The 21,647-nt window shown below is 51.9% G+C and overlaps 1 protein-coding gene across 2 annotated transcripts in view; it reads right to left on the reverse strand.

The window, feature by feature from the left end:
- Positions 1-883: 883 nt before the first annotated feature.
- LOC112109329 (GDNF family receptor alpha-4) overlaps positions 884-21,647 on the reverse strand; it is a 135,355-nt gene continuing 114,591 nt past the window's right edge. For both annotated transcript variants that reach the window (XM_026659551.2, XM_026659552.2), the window contains 5 exons: positions 18,493-18,838; positions 7,925-8,034; positions 6,533-6,667; positions 4,398-4,555; positions 884-1,126 (listed from right to left, as the gene is read on the reverse strand). In XM_026659551.2, the coding sequence (XP_026515336.1) occupies positions 983-1,126; positions 4,398-4,555; positions 6,533-6,667; positions 7,925-8,034; positions 18,493-18,838 (893 nt within the window). In that variant the 3' untranslated portion in view covers positions 884-982. The remainder of the gene's footprint in view (positions 1,127-4,397; positions 4,556-6,532; positions 6,668-7,924; positions 8,035-18,492; positions 18,839-21,647) is intronic.

Genomic DNA, 21,647 nt, shown 5'->3' on the forward strand with positions numbered 1-21,647 from the left:
CACAACCTTTAAGACCAAACAACTCGCCTGTCACATGTGAACATGAGTCAAGTGACACGAACATCAATTCTTGCCTGGAGGCTTACACATACCAAGCGATTATAAAAAGACTAGCGTTGCATGAGACAATATATCCTACTCTCACCTCACACTTGGATGTGACAAAAACTACCCCAAAGACTGAACAGGGCCAGTTTAGAATGTTCCGGGCTCAGAAGGGGATGCCACCATGAATTGCCAAAGCCGGCAAAAAAAAAATGGAAAGTGACACACGTGTTTCTTCCTGAAGACCAGTAACGCATGAACACGGTTTTCTACAGGAGAGGGGGAAAAGGGTCAGGGTTCGGCTGGGAGTTACACGCCAGTTACACAGGATGCTGTCGGACATGTCGAAAAACCAGCTAGGTCAGTGATGGCAACGGCCCTGGCTCTGCTCTACCCCGCAGAGATGCCTAGTGTCTTCCTTGGTGGGCAAAGGCCACACCTTGCTGACAAAGTGGATGATGGCTTTAGTCTGAGCCAGGGATGGGGTTCTGTTGGTCCTGCCGCAGCTCGGGTCACTGTGTAGAAAGTTGCATGGCCTATCGTGAGACCCACCACGTCCCCATAGGCCAGCGTTTCACGAAACCCTCCCGACAGCTCATCCGTCAGGAGTCTTTCCTCGCTCGGCTGTCTCAGGAGGGCTCAGGGCCTCTGACTCTCTGGTTTCTTGTGCTGGGCTCTATGAAGGGACCCGTCTGTGGCTCTGCAACGCCATGGACACGCTACAGGGCGCTGGAGACAAGAAGCGAGCCAGGAGCGGGAAGGGTGACCAGGAGCAAGCTGGTGAGACACCTTCGATTTTACAAAATAAAATATGTTGGCTGGGGGGGGGGGGGCAGGGCAATTTCCACATACAGCCCCGCCCGCCCCCAACGAGTGCTTTTTTTTAAAAAAAGAAAGAGACGCATAGAGTCAGCGCCTGCTGCGTGCTCGCTCCGTTTCACATCGCAAGCAGGAGTGGCGCAGCGAGAGCCATGGAAACCCACATCAGCAGCCACCCCGCAGCACGGGAGGCGGACGCCAAGCCAGAGGTTTCGGAGGCCAGTTGGGTGGAGCCCCTTAGGAGCGGCTCCTCTCCAGATCCCTGCAAAGAGAACAGAGACAATGCTGAGGGTCAACCCCATGTTCATCCTCCCACGCCTGTAAAAGACAGGAGCCGAGGGCATCGCATGACATTTAACTGTGTTGCGGGCGAAATTGTGTGTGGTGGGGATGGGTGTGAGGGCCAGGCGGATGGAGGCCTGTTATGAAGCATTGGCCTGACTTCTGGTCTCAAAGCAGCACTGCTGAAGTCGATAGTTACACTGTGGTGAGGGTGGAAGTGGCTCTCATCAGCTTTTAATGGAGGCCTTTCAGAATCGGGGCTCAGGACTACCACTAACAGGGCAAGCAGTGGAGCAGAATGGCCTGACCGTGACTTCACTTTGGGCTGAGGCCAGATAACATAGGACCAAAGGACTGGAGGCTCCTGGGTCATCAAGTCCAGTCTCCTGCTCTCAGAGGCAACCCTCTCACGCCATCCCATTCCTAAACTTACCATGCCCCAGCTTCAAAGTAGATGGGTTGTTTGCTCCCTTCCCCCCATGCCCGCTCCTGCTGGAGGCTGTTCCAGAGCCTCACTCAGCCGATGGTTAGAAACTGGCACGTTTTCAAACCTCCCAGAAGATTGTGGTTGCAGCTGGGCTTGAGCCGTGGGTGAAGGTTTGAGGCTGTACTTATTCCATTCACCCTGTTGTGTATGTCCCCAGTGATCCCGTGCAATGTAAGGGCAACATGTGTAATCCCATGCAGGCGGGAGCTTGCTCCTCCACGGGAACGCGAGCCAGGGCCGCCGAGCTTGCTTCTTGCACATCGAGTTGAGGCTGTAATCTTGGGCGATTATGTCTTCGCTGCAGAGTTAATAACCCATAGGGTCGGGTGCCGGGTCTGAGCACCCAGGTTAGCCTCACCCGGGGAGGAGCAGCCACACTCGGGTTACTGTGCCCTCACTGGTGCTGCCCGCCCATCGGTGTCTGGGGACATGTCCCATGGCTCTGTGTGCTGAGACACTCTAGGATTGCTTCCGCGTCAATGGCAGGAGAACTTGTCTGTCCTACGGGGGGATTTGTGGGACGGCGCTGGAGGACTATCAGCAGGGGAGTGATTTTGCCCACATCCTCACTGCAGAGTGGGTGGGGTCTAGCCTGCGTTAAAGTGGAGCCCAGGCTGTAACCTGCACCCCCAGCCATGTAAACTATTCTAGGCTTCAGGCACCTTCAAACCCAGGTAAAAGGGTGCAGGTAGAGGGCTGGAGTCCATGGAGCCCAAGCAGGGACCCGAGGGAGGTGCAGGACGACCCCTTTACCACATGACCTACCGCACCTGCTGAATTTCTAAAGCTGCACAATGTTTAGCAATGAATGTAGAGGCGTCCCTCCCAGAATGGCAAACCCCTTCCCATGCTAACCGGTTAACAATTAACTCACCTCTGACACGTCCCAAAGGCTAAGCTGGCTCCGTCCCTAATAGAGGGGACGTACATCCAGAGTTAACCTGTAGAGGGTTAGGGGCCATTTCCCTCTCTTCCCTGGTTGGCTAGCTTGCTCTGGGGGCTCAAGGGGTATTTACCCTGTCAGGACCCACTGCGCACCATGACAGCGAGGGGCAAGCTGGCATGATCTCTCTGCGATAGATGGCTCAGGGTTGCTTTTACTACGCTCGGCCTCTACTCACATGTCTGGACAGGTGCCAACCTATTGGCGGCTAAAATAAAACCGGCTCCCCTGCCATCTCAGAGTGTGGGTCACCGGGCCCCAGCGCTACGGCTTCTTCCGCTTTAGGTGTCTTCCCTTAATTTCCCACCACAATCCAATTTACAAAGCCCCCGAGGGTGACCAGAGAGCAAGTGTGAAAAATGGGACAGGGGGTGGGGGGTAATAGGAGACTATATAAGAAAAAGACCCAAAAATAGGGACTGTCCCTATAAAATCGGGACATCTGGTCACCCTAAAGCCCGCCCATAACTCGGGTATAAACTTCAAACGGCACAAACTCCCCCTCACCACCACCTTCTTGCAAGATTCACAACGACAGGGTAGAGGGGTTTGGGCTAAAACCCAGAAAAGAGCCTGGGTTAACTCTGCAGGGAAGAGACACTCCCCAAGAGGAGAACAGTATCTCTCTGGAAAGCGGGGAGAGGCCCCACCTGCAACTCAAAGGCCAAATGCAAAGGGAGCTGCGGGTAACAAGCTAAGCCAGTTCTGTGCGTCTCTGCAGGAGGATGCAAGTAGAAGCCAAAATCGTGGCCATTTATCTGTGGTGCAGACAAAGGTATCTACATGTCAGGGGCAAACTGCAAGGTCCTGACAAGCCATCAGTGCTGCTGCAGCTGCATTTCAATCGTCTCCACCTCGGCCACTGGCAGGAAGTGGCAGGTGGTTGCTGAGCGACAGAGGCGTTTGGAGGCAGATTGTGACGTGCTGCCTTATTCCATGGCAGGGGAAGTGTAAGTGGGAAACGGCTTCCCCAACTCGGCATTGTGGTTCCACCAAGCCTGAAAGACAGCGACGGCAGCTGGTCCAGTACTCGTCACTGGAGCCCAGGGACTGGGGCGCTTCGGCGATCTGGCATGCAGTGAATCGGGGGCACTGTTATTATGGAATGATGAACTAACTTAATAGTTCTATGACTGTAGTACACCGTAAACCAGGGGTATCGTTTATTTAACTAATAATCATTGACGATGACTGTCGGATAGAGAGGCTCCACTCAGCATAATAATAAAATACAACTAATAATGTAACAGTATTTTTCTTGTGTCTCGAACCTTTCAATGGAGGATCTCAAAGTGCTTAATGAACATTGATTAATTGTCGACCTCCCTGGGATAGAGGAATGTTATTCCCATTTTACAAGTGGGGAAACTGAGGTACTGGGTGGTTCAGTGACTTGCCTGAGGTCACACAGCAAGCCACAGCCGGGCCAGGAGTCCTGACTCCCAAGCCTCTGCTGCTGGCAATACTATTAACATCACTTATTCCTATCACAACATAGACGCACCGGGCACTTAGCAGGTGACAAGCTCACCAGAGGCGGAGAAGAGTGAGGACAGCGTGGCCCGATGGTTAGAACTGGGTTTATTAAAAGAGCTTATGAAGGAGTGGGGTTGGGAAGGGCCTGAAGGAGAAGGGTGCGGTGTGGCAGGGGGGTCTGGGAGTCTCAGGTGATGGAGGCACCGGACAAGTGGCAGGGGCTGAGCATAGAGGGTGCAGAGGGCAGCTGAAGGAGGGAGCTGAGGTCCAGGAAGCCGAGGAGGAGGGTGAATTTTCTGCGAGCACTAGTGCAAAGGCTCCGTGAGCTTCTCGGTCTCCCCCTACCTTGGTGGGCTGGAGCTGCTCAAAGATGTTCCCTCTGAGGGTGGCGGCGGCTCTGTTGGCGTTTCGCTCCTGCTTGTACATCTGCGTCGTCGGGGGCACGGACGGGGCCAGTGCCGCGTTCAGGTACGTCCCGTTGCCGAAGGCCAGGATGGCATTTTCTTGCCGAGAGGGGGAAGAGCGATCAGAGCAAAGCTCTGGAGGAAAGTGTTAACGTTCCCTCCCGACCTCTCCCGCGACCCCCAAACCAGCGCCTCCCTCCCCAGGCCAGGCTGGGCATGGACCAGCCGTCGCCTCCCACTGCCTCTCCTGCCTGAGCCCTAGCTTCCTGCCCGGTAAAAACGGGGAGGGCTGTCCTGGGGGGTGGCAAGAGGCGGAATTCAGTCAGGTTTGTAAAGCCCGTTAGAAAGGCTCGGCATCGTCTCCCTGATTCCGCGGGAGTGAGTAAGTTTGGCAGCCGTTTCCACTGCCCCGCACAGCCACGTCCCGTGGGCAGTCCGACCATCGGAGCCAGCTGTGGATGGGGAGCACCCAGCAGGCGGGGTTCCCCTTGGCTTTTCCCCGGGTGGAGTCGCCTACAGAAGTGAGCAACATGCCGGAATTCCCCACCCGCTGACCCATCGATTTAAGCCAGGAATTAGGCTCCTAAACGCCTTTGAGGATGTGGGCCTAAGTGACTCCACAAGGGGCTGAGCGGAGGGAATCGGGCCCTGGGTGCTCACCCAAGAGCGATACCGGATGGGGCATAAAATCAACATGGAACCTTCCCTCTTGCCCGGGCAGAGCGATGGAGGCCGAGCAGCAAGGCAATCGCTCACAGCATTAGATATGCAGTGACATCAGGGCATAATGCGTTTACAGCAGCGGTTATCCCAGGGGATAATGGGAGCTGCTGGCCCTCACGGAGTCTTGAAGCCTCAGGCTTTGTATGGGAGCAGCTCCCGTGGGCCGCTCAGCCTGGCAGCCAGCTGCAAACTGTCTCCTGCGAGACAAGGCCCAGGATTCCCTCTTAAACATGCAGCACGCCACGCCGGCCGTCAGCCCTCTGCACACTGCCCGATGGCGCTCTGTGGCTTCGCAGCCCAGCGGCCGCCTCCTCGCGGGACCTGAAGAGAAGCCATCACGCAGGTGATGCGTTCATTATCTGAGCGCAGGACGGCTGTGGTTTCACTGCAGGGTCAGGCCAATGGGAAAGCCCGGCTGAGAGAGGAGAAACACGCAGCCCTCTCCGGCCAGAGTAACGTCAGCGCAGGACAATGCTGGCGAAGTTAGTTTCTCTTGGCACAAGTGTTCCCCCTTGTCGGGTTTTCTCAAGCGTGACGGCCCCAGGGCCTCGCCGGCAGCTGCTGGACCGAGCACGTGTCGTCTCGGGACACTGATGGATTCTGACATCCTCAGCACTTGTCATCTTTTCCAGGGGTATAAAGATGTTTCTAGCCAGTCTACATAACTCAGACTGCCTCGTCTCAGCCTTCACCGTCTCCTAGCTCTTTCAAGGGCTAGGACATCCATTTTACACAGCAGTCCAGCCCTCTGAGTTCTCCTGGGGGTCTGCTGGGCTACATTTTAAATGTCCTTGTAACTAATACGGGCCAGTGGCTAGGACGCCAGACTGGGTGTCCGGAGAGCTGGGATCCATGCCCAGTGCTGACACTGCCCCGCTCGGGGAGCTGGGGGAGTCACTTCACCTCTCAGTGCCTGGTTCCCCTCCCGCCCTTTGATGGCTTTGGCTGTTTAGGGCAATGGCTGTCTCTCACTAGCACAGGCGGGGCCCTGATCTCAGCTGGGACCTCTCGGTGCTCCTGGAACACTCATGAGGGCTCAATTCTGCCTTGTGTAGCGTGGACGTGCCGGGGGTGAGAGGGCACTGGGACCCCCTCCGACCCACGGGGCAGCTGTAATTAGTCTGGGCGGCACAAGGGCGAAGGCTAGCTGTGTCATGTGCAGCATTGCTAGCCTGTAGGGGACATGTCTGGGCGAGGGCAGGCACAGGCAACGCTCTGACCACTTCACCTACCACCCGGCAGGTGCAGCGCTGGTGGCAGGACCTCCTTTCACATGGCCTTTCCGTCCCCCTTGCGAGAGGCACCCAGGAGCCCCCCCAGCCCTGCAGTGGACATGCCCCGTCTGCTACTTACGGAGACAGAGGTTGTCGGTGAAGAGGTGCAGAAAGCTCTCGCACTCCTCCTGGCGGTTGCCGCTGGCGTTGCAGGTGCACCAAGGCGCGATGCTGGCGGTCGAGTTGTCGACGTAGTTAGGTGTGATGGGACTACCTGCCAAGAAGGACGGAGCAGGGTCGCTGTTACTGGAGGAACCGGCTGAGAACCAAAACCACATGGGCTCCCCAGAGCAAACCTTCCCCCAGCTCAGCCACGTTCCTGTGGGTTCCACGCTGCTGCCCTTAGATCTGTCAGGACCTCTTTCCCTTTGCGGTTGACCTGCTAAGAAGTGACGCTGTGGGGAACCCTGCTTCTTTCCTGGCGATTTTTCCGGGTCAATTCTACTTCGTTCACATACCCAGCACACCCCACAGTTAGAGAGGCCAGGGTGATTCACTCAGCTCGTGACATTACACCCCCACTTCACTGCCTTTGCTACAACGCTGTACGTCTTCCTGGAGTCCTTAGTCTGCTTGTTGTGTAGCCCGGGGGTATGCAGCAACCGAGAGATCCACACAGAGACACTTTGCCCATTGCCATGGACAGGTCATGGCTCCAGTAAGGGAGGATTAAGACTGAATGGCTCCATAGGCTCTAAAAGTTCAGGATATGCCCAAACCAGCCTCTCCTTCCCATCTGCCTAGCCCACTTCCCCGGCTCCAGCAGCAGTCAGCTGGCTTCTCCAGACCGACCCATGCTATGCTCAGAGCTCCTGTCTGAGGCCTGAGCCAAAGCCCTCTGAAGCCAATGAAGTGTGGAGGAAGGTGGTTTACACCTGGCTCCACCAGCGGTGGCTGAGACGTGATTCTGCCTGGTGAGCTGGGACTGCCAATCCATGGACGCTCAGGATCTGGAAACATGGAGGAGTGGGGACTGCTCTTCCAAAAATATGCTGTAAATGCCACGCTTGCCCTTATTCTTTGGGAAGCATTCAACACTAAATCTTCCAACACCTTGATATCACGTACTGTACACTATATGGAGCATGGGCAGGTACCTCTCCGGTGGCGAGGAATAAGGAGTGACACCTTTTCGCCCATTGGGACCAAACCTGCAATCTGCTTCCTGGGTCCCTTTGGATCGTATTTGCTTTTTCTGCTGACCCACCCAAGTGACTTGTTACCCGTTAGCCTTGCAGAGCCAGCACCGTGATGGGGGAGCGAGCTGGATTCTCATCCGGCTCGTGGCTCATCGTCATCCCCACCAGGATAGTCGGAGGAGCTCTGATTGAAGCATCTCTGTTGTCCGTGAGGATGCAAGAGGCGGAAGGGACATGAAGCGTGCTCGTTGGATCTGAGGGGCTAGCAATGGTCCAGAACAGGAGGTGAGAGAGAAGAGGAGAGTCAGCAACTGACGGGCACAGCCTCATACCTATGATTCCGGTGTACGCCAGCAGACAGGCAGCGTAGTTCTCCCTCCTGCAGCCAGTCGCAGACTGCGGGGACGGCTGGCAGTTAAACTGAAACTCCGCATATCGGGACCTGCATGGGACAGAGAGCGCAAAGGGAGATGTCAACACTACTTAACTTGCTGCATTTACTGCACTTGCATATAACTAGGCCCACTGATATGTTCGCTGACTGATGTCCTAAACTACCTACAATGAATAGCTAAGAACATTAGAACGGCCATACTGGTCAGGAATGGTCCATCTAGCCCAGTGTTCTGTCTTCTGACAGTGGCCAATGCCAAGTGCTTCAGAGGCAATGAACAGAAGAAGGCAATTATCGAGTGATCCAGCCCCGGTCACCGAGTCCCAGCTTCTGGCAGTCAGAGGCTTAGGGATACCCAGAGCATGGGGTTGCATCCCTGACCATCTGGGCTAATAGCCATCGATGGACCTAACCTCCAGGAACTTTTCTAATTCTTTTTTGAACCCAGTTATAGTTTTGGCCTTCACAACATCCCCTGGCAACAAGTTCCACAGATGGACTGTACATTGTGTGAAGAAGTACTTCCTTTTGTTTGTTTTAAACGTACTGCCTATTAATTTCATTGGGTGACCCAAGGTTCTTGTGTTATGTGAAGGGGTAAATAAGACTTTCTTATTAACTTTCTCTACACCATTCATGATTGCATTGACCTCTAACATATCCCCCTGAATCATCTCTTTTCTAAGACGAACAGTCCCAATTTTTTAAATCTCTCCTCATATGGCAGCTGTTCCGTGCCCCTAATCATTTGTGTTGTCTTTCTCTATTCTTCTTCCAATTCTAATATATCTTCTTCTATCATCTGCAAACTTTCCTATCTCACTGTTTATCCCTTTTTCCAGATCATTTATTAATATATTGAACAGCACTAGTCCCAGGACAGATACTTACCCCCCTCCCACAGCTGTTTACATTTCTCCACTTTGAAAACTGACCATTTATTCCTACCCTTTGTTTACTATCTTTTAATAAGTTCCTGATGCATGAAAGGACCTTCCCTCTTATCCCTCTTAATTTGCGTAAGAGCCTTTGGTGAGGAACTTTGTCAAAGGCTTTCTGAAGGCCCAAGTACAGTATATCAACTGGATCACCCCGGTCCACATGACTGTTGACCTCCTAAAAGAATTCTAATAGATTGGTGAGGCATGATTTCCCTTTACAAGAGCCATGTTGACTCTTCCCCCAACATATTGTGTTCATCTACGTATGTCATAATTCTGTACTTTACTATCATGTCAACCATTTTTCCAGGTACTGAAGTTAGACTTACTGGCCTGTAATTGCCAGGATCACCTCTGGAGCCTTTTAAAAAAAATCGGCGGTACATTAGCTATCCTCCAGTCATCTGGTACAGAGGCTGATTTAAGCGATAGATTACATACCACAGCTAGTAGTTCTGCAATTTCATATCTGAGTTCCTTCAGAACTCTTGGGTGAATAGCTTCTGGTCCTGATTGTTGGGGGCGAAGGCATATTTAGGCCTGACAGAAGCCTGCTGTGGATTTTAAGAGTCTGTTCCGATAATGTTTAACAGCATAAGCATAACTGCCTATGTGTAAGAAATTGCAGAATAATCATGTTTGTGAGAACAAGAGAAGATAAAGTAACTAAAAAGCTAGATGGATGGGATGGAATTGAAGGAAATTTGGTGGCCTGAGAAGGGACAGAGTCAGGGAAAGGGAGATAAAAGAGATATAGGAACAGTATAAGGAGTTGGAGCTTTGGGAACTTCAGCATTTGTTCATATGGATATCACAGTATTGTGGGAGGAAAATCAGAAAATGAGATTTCGGCTACAGAATCTGTTAAACTTAAATAAACAACAGAATGAGGCTATAGGGGAGGATTTAAAAGATATTCAGGACGCTAGGATAACAGGACAGGTGTTTAGGGAAGTGGAAGCAGCAATCAATGAAATGGGAAAAATCCTGAACCAGCCTCACGTATCAAAGGTGATTTACCTGCCCATGGGATGGCAGCTTCCTAATACAGGAGCTACACCGGTTGGACCAAAGGAAATTCAAGGTGGGGAAGTGCCTAGGTTCATAACAGAGAAGATGCTAGAACAATGGACAAAACCAGAAGGAGTAGCTTGATGCGGGGTTAGGTGCTGCTCAATGGTCTCTTATGCTGAGAAAAGATGCAAGCTTGATGAAACATGGATCCTTCCTATGGTGCTAGCAGTACCAGTGGCCACAGGACTAAGTGAGGCATTAAGAGTGAATAGTGCCCAGTCCATAGTTCATTGGAACCTACCATGGCAGGTTACATCTTAAAAGAACATGTCGCTCATCCTCAGATAGTGGTAAGGATTGGGAGGTGGTCTGGAAAGCCCCAGATACTTCATGTTGTTCCAAGAGACGTGGTACCTGGTTATGTCATTGTGATGTATTGCAGAGTACGTTGCTGACATGTGGGTCCACATGCTGGCAACAAAACCAAAATTGCACAGTTGGGATGAGGCAATGGGGACAAGGTCAAGCCAAGGTGGCAAAAGCTGGAGAAGGCAAATATTGTGTACCCTGGTGGGTCGGGCACTTCCAATATGGGAGACAGACATATGATTGGGACTGGCCAATGTTCTGCTTAGATCCAAGAAACTTACCCGAACAGAGGACAAGGCAATTATTCCAGTTCCCCAGCATAAGATCCACAATGTATCAGCCGGTGCCCCTCTGACTGGTACTGCGCTAAACAGCTAAGCAATGTCATACCACAATTGCATTAAATGTGCAGGCCTTAATGGAAAGACATCCAGAATGTCTGTTGACCTTAAGACAGGAAAGTCGAAATATTCAAAGTGACCTAGGATCTGGTGGGAAATGGGCCAGGGTCAGAGTTAGTAGACGATATTGGGGAAAATCCATGGGTACGCATGATACCAATGGGCTTTGTGTAAGTCAAACTAGTAGTGGTGTTAATCGCATCCATTTAGAAGGATAGGAGCTTGGTTAGGCAGCTGGGAAGGAGAAAAGATGTATACGAAATGCAGGCTTTGATGAAACCTTAGAATGGATTCTATGGCTTCCTAGTGGGAAGTATTGGGAGCGAAGGCATATTTAGGCCTGCTGTGGATTTTAAGAGTCTGTGCTGATAATGTTTAATGGCATACGCATAAGCAGAACTGCCTATGTGTAAGAAATTGCAGCATAATCATGTTTGTGAGAACAAGAAAAGAGAAAGTAACTAAAAAGCTAGAAATGACCGGTTTGAACTAACACTAAACCTGTACTGGTGGGGGAGGAGAGTTAACATGGAAATGAGAGACTAATACATAACAAAAGATAACCGAAAGTTATAAATACGTCTGTATACGTTTGTAACAAAGGGAAATTGAAACTAAATTATCCAGTGCTGGAGGCAACTGGGATGAGATCGTTCCAGTGAGTTTCCCATTGGTGAGAAATTGATCACTACTTGCTGAGTGTTTTGCCTTAATAAAGATTTGTTAGACCCTTCTGCTGAGTAACTGAATCTCAGTCCAACACTGGTGGCTTATTACTGTTTAATTTTCCAATTTGTTCCAAAATCGCTTCTATTGACACCTCAACCTGGGACAGTTCCTCAGATTTGTTACCTAAAAAGAATGGTTCTGGTGTGGGAATCTCCCTCACATCCTCTACAGTGAAGACTGATTAAAAGAATTCATTTAGCTTCTCCACAACAGCTTTCTCTTCCTTGAGTGCTCCTTTAGCACCTCAATTGTCCAGTGGCCCCCACTGTTTGGCAGGCTTCCTGCTTCAGATATACTTCATTTTTATTTTTATTTTTTCTGTTGGTTTTTGTGTCTTTTTCTAGCTGCTCTTCACATTCTTTTTTGGCCTGCCTAATTATACGTTTACGCTTGACTTGCCAGAGTTTATGGTCCTTTCTATTTATCTCAGTAGGATTTCACTTCCAATTCGTAAAGGATGTCTTTTTGTATCTAACTGGGTTTTTTTGGGGGGGGGCCCTTTGACTGTTTTGTTTGATTTGGGCTTTGCATTTAGATTGAGCCTCTATTATGATGCTTTTAAAAAGTTTCCAAACAGCTTGCAGGCATTTTACTCATAGGACTGTTCTTTATAATTTCCATTTAATTAGCTTCCTCATTTTTATTTACTTCCCCCTTTTGAGGTTAAATGCTACTGTGGTGGGTTTCTTTGGCATTTTCCTCCATACAAGGATGTTACATTTAACTACATGATGGTTGCTATTACCGAGCGGTTCAGCTTCTTGGACCAGATCCTGTGCGCCACCTAGGACTAAATCAAGAATTGCCTCTCTCCTTCTGGGTTCCAAGACTAGTTGCTCCAAGACACAGTCATCAGGGGGCTGGGATAGCTCAGTGGTTTGAGCTTTGGCCTGCTAAACCCAGGGTTGTGAGTTTAATCCTTGAGGGGGTCATTTAGGGATCTGGGGCAAAAATCTGTCTGGGGATGGGTCCTGTTTTGAGCAAGGGGTTGGACTAGATGACCTCCTGAGGTTCCTTCCAACCCAAATATTCTAATGGTGTCTAGACATTTTCTCTCTCCATCCTGTCCTGAGGTGACATGTTCCCAGTCCATATGCGGATAGTTGAAATCCCCCATTATTATTGGGTTTTCTGTTTTTGTAGCATCTCTAATCACCCTGAGCATTTCGTAATCACCATCAGCATGCTGGTCAGGTGGTCAGAAGTTTATTCCTACTGCTATACTCCTATTATTCAAGCATGGAATTTCTATCCACAGAGATTCTATGGCACTCTTGGAGTCATTTAAGACTTTTACTATATTTGACTCTACGCTTCCTTTCACATATAGTTGCTGCTCCCCCGCCAGGCTCAAGAAGGCAGGCTGGCAGGCAGGTTTCACCTGCCTCATAAGGCTACCTCAGCTCCCATCAGCTTGAGCTGCTGAAAATGGCCAAATAGACCCATTTTTATGACAATCCAGACTCTTGTGTGAGGTGACTCTCCCCTTGCCAGCTTCCCCAGGTGAGCCGAGACCTTTGCCAGGTGACTTTACTGCCAAGGTGACCTCTCCCCTCACAAACAAGCTCTCCTGGATAGGAGCGCTCTTATTTTCTGGAGTGATTACATTTCAGTGGTTGATCGTTTTAAGTCAATGACACTTTTGTTGCTCTTTTGCCACCAGCTGGTGGAATTTCAGCCAGCTTGGCGGCAAACGGACAATAGAAAAGACAAAGGGCTGCACCTTCACAATGGAGTTTGCAGCCTCATAAAGCTACAGAGAGTTTGTAATCTCCCACAGACGTCATAGATTGTCCAGACAGATTCCCAGATTGTCACAGAAGGCCTATTAGATCATCCAGTCTAACTTTCCCCCTCCAATCTGGCTGGTGGTGGATTGTCCTCTGAAGTCTAGTGCAGGGCTCTCAAACTTCTTCATTGTGGAAACTGTGTCTCATTAGAGAGATTGACTCATGGAGCAATTTCCCCTCCCCGCCCTCCCCCGACCACCTATCCTTCCAGTTTCAGTCACATACCATCCACAATGGTAGCAAAACTATCAAAGAGACTTATATGGCTTCCCATCACCATGGTATCTGAGTCCCTGACAATCTTTAATATGCTTATTCTCACACCATCCCTGTGAGGCATGGAAGTGCTATTAGTTCCATTATACAGGTGGGGAATTGAGGCCCAGGGACACTAAAGCCCAGATCCTCAAAGGTATTTAGGTGCCTAACTCCCATCGGCTTGCCCAAGGTCACACAAGAAGTCTGTGGCAGAGCTGTGAAATGAATGCAGATCTCTTACCTCCTTGGCTGAATACCACAAAGCTGTCCTGCCTTGCTAATACTTCATGGGCCACAGTCTGAGCCTGTTTTCTAATATTTTATCAAGTGCAATCTAAACGTCGCAGTGTCACAGCCCAGAACTGGCCTCTACAAGAGGCAAAATATGACTTAAATCGTACCCTCTCATTTACATTGGCTGCTCTTTGGGATGAAGTCTGTCTTTGTTATCTGTACGTACAGCACCTAGCCCTTTGGGGCCCCCAAGCCCTGCCTGGGGCTGCCAGACAAGACTGCAGCACAAATAACAATAGAATACTAGACTGCGTGGATGGGTGGTGGAAGGAGATCCAGGCACTCCAATGGCTAAGGGGGTTTGAAGGCAGGAAAGAAAACTATATATAAACAGAGAGTTCTGCACCATACAGTTTCTTCCTGCCTTATTATGCTCACCTGGTTTTTCTTTGTTTGTATTTTTTACTGTGTTCATATTGAGAAACAGCTAGCATGTGACTGGTTTCAGAGTGGTAGCCGTGTTAGTCTGTCAGCAAAACCAACAAGGAGGCCTTGTGGCATCTTAGAAACTAACTAACGAATTTATTTGAGCATCAGTGTGGGGATGGGATAGCTTAGTGGTTTGAGCATTGGCCTGCTAAACCCAGGGTTGTGAGTTCAATCTTTGAGGGGGCTAATTTGGGGATTGGTCCTGCTTTGAGCAGGGAGTTGGACTAGATGACCTCCTGAGGTCCCTTCCAACCCTGATATTCTATGATTCTTTTGTGGGCTAGAACCCACTTCATCAGATGCATGGAGTGGAAAATACAGTAGCAGGTATAAATACACAGCACATGAAAAGATGGGAGTTGCCTTACCAAGTGGGGGGGTCAGTGCTAATGGGGCTCACCCCTTCTTGTCAGCTGTCGGGAATAGGCCATATCCACCCTAATTGAATTGGCCTCGTTAGCACTGACCCCCCCACTCGGTAAGGCAACTCCCATCTTTTCATGTGCTGAATATTTATACCTGTCTACTGTATTTTCCACTCCATGCATCTGATGAAGTGGGTTCTAGCCCACGAAAGCTTATGCCCAGATAAATTTGTCAGTCTCTAAGCTAGCATGTGGGTGCACAAGGGTTGCCGAGTACCCAGATCACTTTGAATTCAAGGGGTTACAGCTGGGTATAAAACGGGGTTAACCCGGTATTATTTTACTCTAAATGTTTCTTTAAAGAGCTGTGCTTTTGTTCATGGCTTTCGTTTTGGTTTCTGTGCCTTCTCCAGACTTTGACCGGATCTCGCATTTCCTCGCTGCTTTGGACATTGGCTCCAGAGGATACATTTATTATTCGTTTGGAGACCAAGGAACGAGTTAATTAACAGCTGTGCTACTTTAAGGATGTGTAATCGTTCCCATCCTCCAGGAAATCAACACGTTCCCCTCTGCCCCTCCCTTTCCCCACCAGCGTAGCTTATCTGTGTTTCCCCAGGGGGCAATACTGCTAAATTTCAGATCCACTGGCTAGCTGTGTGAAATCCTATAGTACCTGGACTAATGGCTGCTGGCTCCCATGGCTTTCCATCTTTCAGATAAAACTTAAGCCACAGGGTCTAGCCACTCACAGTCATTAAAATTCCTATGGTGCGTCTGGCAAAAATAAGGGGGCTCGCCCGAGCCAAATTCCAACGTGGGGAATTATGTTCTGCTCCCCCTGAAGTTTCAATTGGAGAAATTATTTGTCATTCCTCCTCTTTAAAAGCCAAGTGCTTGGCATTACTGCTGCAGGGTGGTTAATGTGCTCTACCCCAGAAAGAGCTGCAGCAGGGTGGGTGAAGTGTCTCTCTCTCTTTCTCCCTCTCTCTCTCTCTCTAAAATCTGTAAAGTTCTTTGAGAACCTTAAGGATGAAAGTAGCTATAATGAAAATAATACTTAACTAACACACCTATGTACGTGCATATAGTGTTCTTCATCTAAAAGCATTTTTGAAAACATCATTTCACCCTCCCCACACAGCCAAGAAAGAGACACTATCATCCCCGTTTTAAATGATTTGTCCAAGACGTCACTGGCAGAACTGGGAATAGAACCCAGGAGGGCCAACGCCCAGTGTCCTCCTCCAACTACTAGGGGGCACTGCCTCTCAGGAAGTGGCTGGCGTTATATCACACAGAAAGTACCAGCGTTCTCTAAAGGGAGAATTTTAACACTGATGGCTCTTTGGTTAAATTGGAACGTATCCATCTGATTGCTATCATTAATTATGTATAGTGCAGCAGTGCCCAAAAATGGACCGGGTGTTTTCAGCCATATGGGATGGTACAGTTCCTGCCCCGGAGAGTTCATTCATTCTCTAATGGCAGAAACTTTGCCACAAGGGCGAGATGCGAACCGGGAGGCTAGATGAACCGGGGCGTGGGGGACAGAGGGTTACAGAAATCAGGCCACATGATTACATGGATGGTAGGCTGATGTCTTGTTACTAAATGTGTTCCCCATTAAGTACACAACTACCTCCACTAAAATCCCCTTCCAGTGCAGATAATAACGTTTTGTGTTCATTTGATTTGCCTTCTAATTTCTGGGCCTTCAGCGTACACGTGGGTCGTATTTTCAAGCTTTTCTTTGCAGTCATGAAGGCTAGAGACCTACTTTTATTAACGAATGCTGAGATTCTCATGCAAGCTCTGGATTCCAGCAGATGGGGCTGTCCAAAAAACATCACCAAGTAGCAATAAAACACCAACACTAGCAATAAAATCGCAGGAGTTGGCAACGCTGAATTAGGGGATGGAAGTTGGTCCCCGCTCTGAAAAAGCTTGGGGTGCAGCTCATGAAGACATATCTGAGCTAGCTTAACCCAGCTAGCCCAGGTCCCAGGACAGTAGAACAACACCAGCATGGACTTCAACACCGGTGGAATCTCCTTCCTTAGAGGTTTTTAAGGCCCGGCTTGACGAAGCCCTGGCTGGGATGATTTAGTTGGGGATTGGTCCTGCTTTGAGCAGGTGGTTGGACTAGATGACCTCCTGAGGTCCCTTCCAACCCTGATATTCGATGATTCTCTGTTCAAGCCTGTGCAGAACCCCGGGTAATTACTTGGGCAGCTAATCCACGCTGAAACCCATGCTGCTGTAGCATCACTAGCTAACTAGATTCAAGCTAGCTCAGGGATGTCTGCTCAAGGTTCGATCGCACCCCAGGACTGCAGTGTAGACACATACAAAGCAGCAACTCCACCAAAGAGCTGGGGAAGGCATCTTGGAGCAGTGATAAAGCTCCTTTAAAGAAGGCAGCTGTGGGAAGCTGGCACACGCCGTGTAGCGCAGCCTCTCCAGCTAAACTTTTCTGAAGTTTTGTGGCTTTTAATAGAGGTTTCTGCAGAGAAATGACAAAGGGACCAAAACCACGCCCCCACAAATTATTTTTGGCCCAGGAAAACTCAGTAGTTTCTCTCTCCTTCTCTCACACACACAAACGCACCCTGCCCAGCCTCAGCCAGTTATTTCCCATTCTTCATATCAGCACCAGCAAGCCGGGCTGGCTTTAGGAGGTGCGGGGCCCCACGCCGGGACACGAATTGTCTCTCTCCCCCCACCCCAACTCCGCCCCAGCCCTGCCCTGACTCCGCCCCCTCTCTGCCCCATTGGATCCCTCCCAAAATCCCTGCCCTGGCCCCGCCCCCTCACTGCCCCATTGGATCCCTTCCCAAATTCCCACCCTGGCTCCGCCTCTTCCCCAAGCACGCCGCATTCCTCCTCCTCACCCCTCCCTCCCAGGCTTGCGCTGATCAGCTGTATGGCGGCGCAAGCGCTGGAGGGAGGGGGGAGAAGCAGGACGCGGCTTTTTTTTTTTTTTTCCCGCTCTGCCGGCAGCCCCGGACGTTGCGGGGCCCTCTTAGGCGCGGGGCCCCATTCCGGGGAATCGGCTTAAAGCCGGCCCTGCCAGCCAGGACAACATGTGAGTTCCGGCTCTGACTTCTCTTAGCAGGTCCATAAACAGACGCCTTGAGACACAGTCCGATCCTGCCAAGGACGTCTCAGTCAAGAGCCATTGTCTGTGACCACGTGCCATCTCCCTTGCCGAGGCTGCTAGGGTTAAAGGCGGGGCTGGAGATATATGCAAGCCGCTGAATGGCCTTGCAGTCTGCCACATTTCCTGAGGGCTCCCACCCCATTTGCTAGTGATGGTTACTGTGTGCACCCCTCCCCCATTATCCCTCCTGCTAAGCATCTGGTTCCCAGTGAGGCTCTTACTTCCTGTTTCCTTACACAGAGAGGCAGTGATGCCTAGTGGGTAGACATGCGCCTAGCAGTCAGCAGGGCTGGGCACTGCTCCTTGATTCACTGCATAACCTTGGGCAAGTGCTTGATTTCTTTGTTCCTCAGTTTACCCCTTAGTGGTAACAAAGCTCCATTGTCTGCTGAGAGGCTTAGCAGGGAGCGCTTGTAAATTGCTTTGGGATCCTTGGGACAGCAGGTGCAATTAATACAGCCTGACATTTGTTTTACCTCCCAGGTTTCCAGCTACAATACCTGAGGCAAAAAGGGGGACAATCCAAGGGATTTGCCTCAAGAACGCACCATGAGCAGCTCACCCTACATTTGACCCTGGGTTCCTCCTAGCCAACCCTTTGCTTTAGCCCCTGGAGCAGAGGGTCTCACTTTAGGGCCTGCTTCAAGGCCCACAATGGAGTCACTGGAAGGACTCCCCTCAGGCTTCAGTGGGTTGGACCAGGCCTCCATGGGGTGGGGCTGACTGGGCCCCACTGTGCTGCGTGAGTGTTACCTGCAGACGTAGTTCTCCCGGCAGGAATCCAGGGGGGTCAGGCAGTTGGGCTTCTCCTTGGACTCGTAGGAGCAGGCGGGGACAATGGTCTGTCGGCGGCGCTCGGCGCAGGCCGTGTCGTCACAGGGGCAGAAGAGAAGCTCGTGCGTGTACTCGGGGGGCACGCGGTCAAAGAACTTGCGCAGGGCCTTGTGGCACTTGGAGCGGTTGCAGGCGTCGGCCCGGGCCAGGCGCCGGATGCAGAAGGAGACGTACTCCGTCCTCAGCCTCTGGCACATCTCGTCCACGTTGCAGGCCTTGGCGGCGTCCAGACAGCGGTTCACCTGCGTCACCTCGTTCTCAGAACCTGCATGACCCAGAGACCCCAACAAAGGTTAGCAACGGCCATAGCAACACCAGCACCCGAGGGGCCTCGAGCTCGCAGAGGACAGCAGGGCTGCCCCCCAGCTAGCCCAGAGCCCGGAGAGCAAGAAGAGATGGGATTCACCCTGGGGTTAATTATTTAGTCCTGACGAGGCCGTTAGGAAACTAGCTCACGGAGCACACGCTGTTCCAGGAAGGAGGGGGAGTTTCTGGTCACATGCCAGGTACGGGCCAGGTTAAGACTCTGGATTGAAGCAAATATCACCTCCCCAGCTGTGCTGAGAGCCCTCGTTCCCCACTCCGCCTGTCCCCCTCACTCCCATGTGGAAGCAGCATGTCACCTCCGGAGGGGGAAGGAGCGGCTCCGGCTAGGGAGGCAGGGCTAGTGGCAGAGAGGAGACGGGCGAGAAAGCACCAATCGGCAGCAGGTGGGGGATCAGGGCTGGCTCTAGGATTTTTGCCGCCCCAAGCAAAAACATTTTTGGCTGCCCCCCCTTTTTTTAAGTGCCCCCCTGCTCCCGGCCCTGCCCCAACTCCACCTCTTCCGAACCCCTTCCCCAAATCCCCAGCCCCGCCTCCTCCCCGGGGAGTGCCGCATTCCCCCCCCCATGGCTTCCGGCGCCCCCCCCCCCGTGACCTCCCGCCCTAGCTCACCTCCACTCCACCTGCTCCCCCGGGCGCGCCGCCGCTCCGCTTCTCTCCCCTCCCTCTCCGACGAGGGAGGGGAGAGAAGCGGAGTAGCGGCGCGTTCAGGGGAGCAGGCAGAGCGGAGGTGAGCTAGGGTGGGGGACGCAGGAAGTAACGGGGGGTAGAGGAACCGCTCCCCGCTCCAGCTCACCTCCGCTCCACCACCGCTGCCCCCCCCGAGCGCCCGCCGCTTGGCTTCTCCTCCCTCCCTCCTTCCCAGCCTTGCTGCGTAAAACAGCTGTTTCCCGCGCGGCAAGCCTGGGAGGGAGGGGGGAGAAGTGGAGCGGCGGCGGCGCGCTCAGGGGAGCAGGCGGAGGCGGAGTGAAGGCGAGCTGGGGCAGCGGGGGCACTTTTTCCCCATGCCCCGGAGTCGGCGCCTATGATGACCGGCGCCAGAATGCCGCCCCTAGAAATGTGCCGCCCCAAGCACCTGCTTGTTTTGCGGGTGCCTGAAGCCGGCCCTGTGGGGGATGGACTGCTGGGTATCCCAGACTTGGCAGTGCCAGCCCCCATGCTCACCTCCCCAGCGGGCTATCCCTGACATGTGAGTTCCAGCTCTCCCCAGCTAGTCCCCGCTGATTATCCCTGACCTGGCAGTGCCAGATTCTTGACCCCTCCGGCTATCCTGGACCTGGTAGAGCCAGCTTCCCCCGCCCCTGCTGACAGTACCTTTCCTGGCATTGCCAGCTCTGCCTACTGGTGTAACATGTCATGGCTATGCACACACGCCAGGCTTCTGCAAAATCATGCGCGTAGCACCACAGACCACTCGGGAAACACTTTGCTCCCCCAGAACCCCACAAGTCTAAAGCTTTGCCCTGTTCCAGGATCTCAAAGCATGAAGTAAGCCTCACAACTCCCCTGCGAGACGGAGAAGCACAACTGCCCCCCCACCCCCAGATTGCAGAGGGGGACACCCAGGCACAGGGAGCGGGAACAAGTCACATAGCGAATCAGTGGCTGGCAGAGGTGGGAGTGGAACCCAGGCATCCTGGCCCACACTGCACCCCAAGCCACGCCACTCTCCCCAAAAGGACAAATGAAGGCAGTCTGCAAATACTGTAAACTGGTCAAAAAGTGACCTCCTTAAGATTATTTATCGCAACATTTTACACTCTGTGGCGCCTTTCAAGGGAGCACATCCAACTGCTTTACAAATGCTTTCATGAACTCTGCCCCTGCCAGCAGTGCGGTGAGAGAGACTAGGGCACGGTGGGGGCCTGAGCCAGAGAGCACTGAAGATGCCCGTGAATGTCAGTGGGCATTGGATGATGCCAGTCATGGGTATCTGAGGAACAGCACGCAGCAGGATGCAGAGGAGTCCTTTACAAAGAGTGGTGTTTCCTGCCCCTTCCTCGGAAGCATTTGGCCACTGTGGAGATGGGATACTGGATTAGATGGACCTTAGGGCTGATTCAAGCTGGCAATTCCTCATCCAGAACCTACTGCCACTAGAGACAAGTGCAAACACTCCATCTGGGTAAGCCAGTATTTCTGAAGTGTGGGCTGAGCCCCTGGGGTTGGGTGGGTCTCCTAGGACAGGCCAGGGCGGTGAGAGGCAGGTCTGTTACAGTGCATTGTGAGGCACAATGGGGGCGTGATCGGTGCCATTTTCCCAAAGGGCAGCTCAAGCTGGATGAAATCTTTTGCCATGGACTCCAGTGAGGCCAGGATTCCCCCCCAGGACTGCCCACTATTTCTGTAACGGGCTTAACGAAAGCCCCAGTTCTCCGTGACTCTGCGCTAACGCCATTTCAGACTATCGTGCCCTCCCTGGGAGTAACGCATGGGGCTGGAGTTTGCGGAGACGAGCAAGGCCCGTGTTTGTGGCACAGTAGCACTGAAAGGACCCATTCAGAATTACAGCCTCACTGTACTGGGTACAAGGTACTTAGACACCCTCATATCTGAGCACCTTCCCACTGTTAAATGTATGACTCCTCACCACACCCCTGTGAGGCAGGGCAGGATTATTATTCCCATTGTACAGATGGAAAACTGAGGCACAGAAAGACTTAGTGACTTGCCCAGGGTCACCCAGGGAGTCTGTGGCAGAGCAGAGATCTGTGCCCACATCTCCTGAGTCCCAAGCTAGCATCCTAACT

The sequence above is a fragment of the Terrapene carolina genome, unplaced genomic scaffold, assembly GCF_002925995.2.
Source record: "Terrapene carolina triunguis isolate 2854851 unplaced genomic scaffold, T_m_triunguis-2.0 Scaffold633, whole genome shotgun sequence".
In the NCBI taxonomy this organism is placed as follows: domain Eukaryota; kingdom Metazoa; phylum Chordata; order Testudines; family Emydidae; genus Terrapene; species Terrapene triunguis.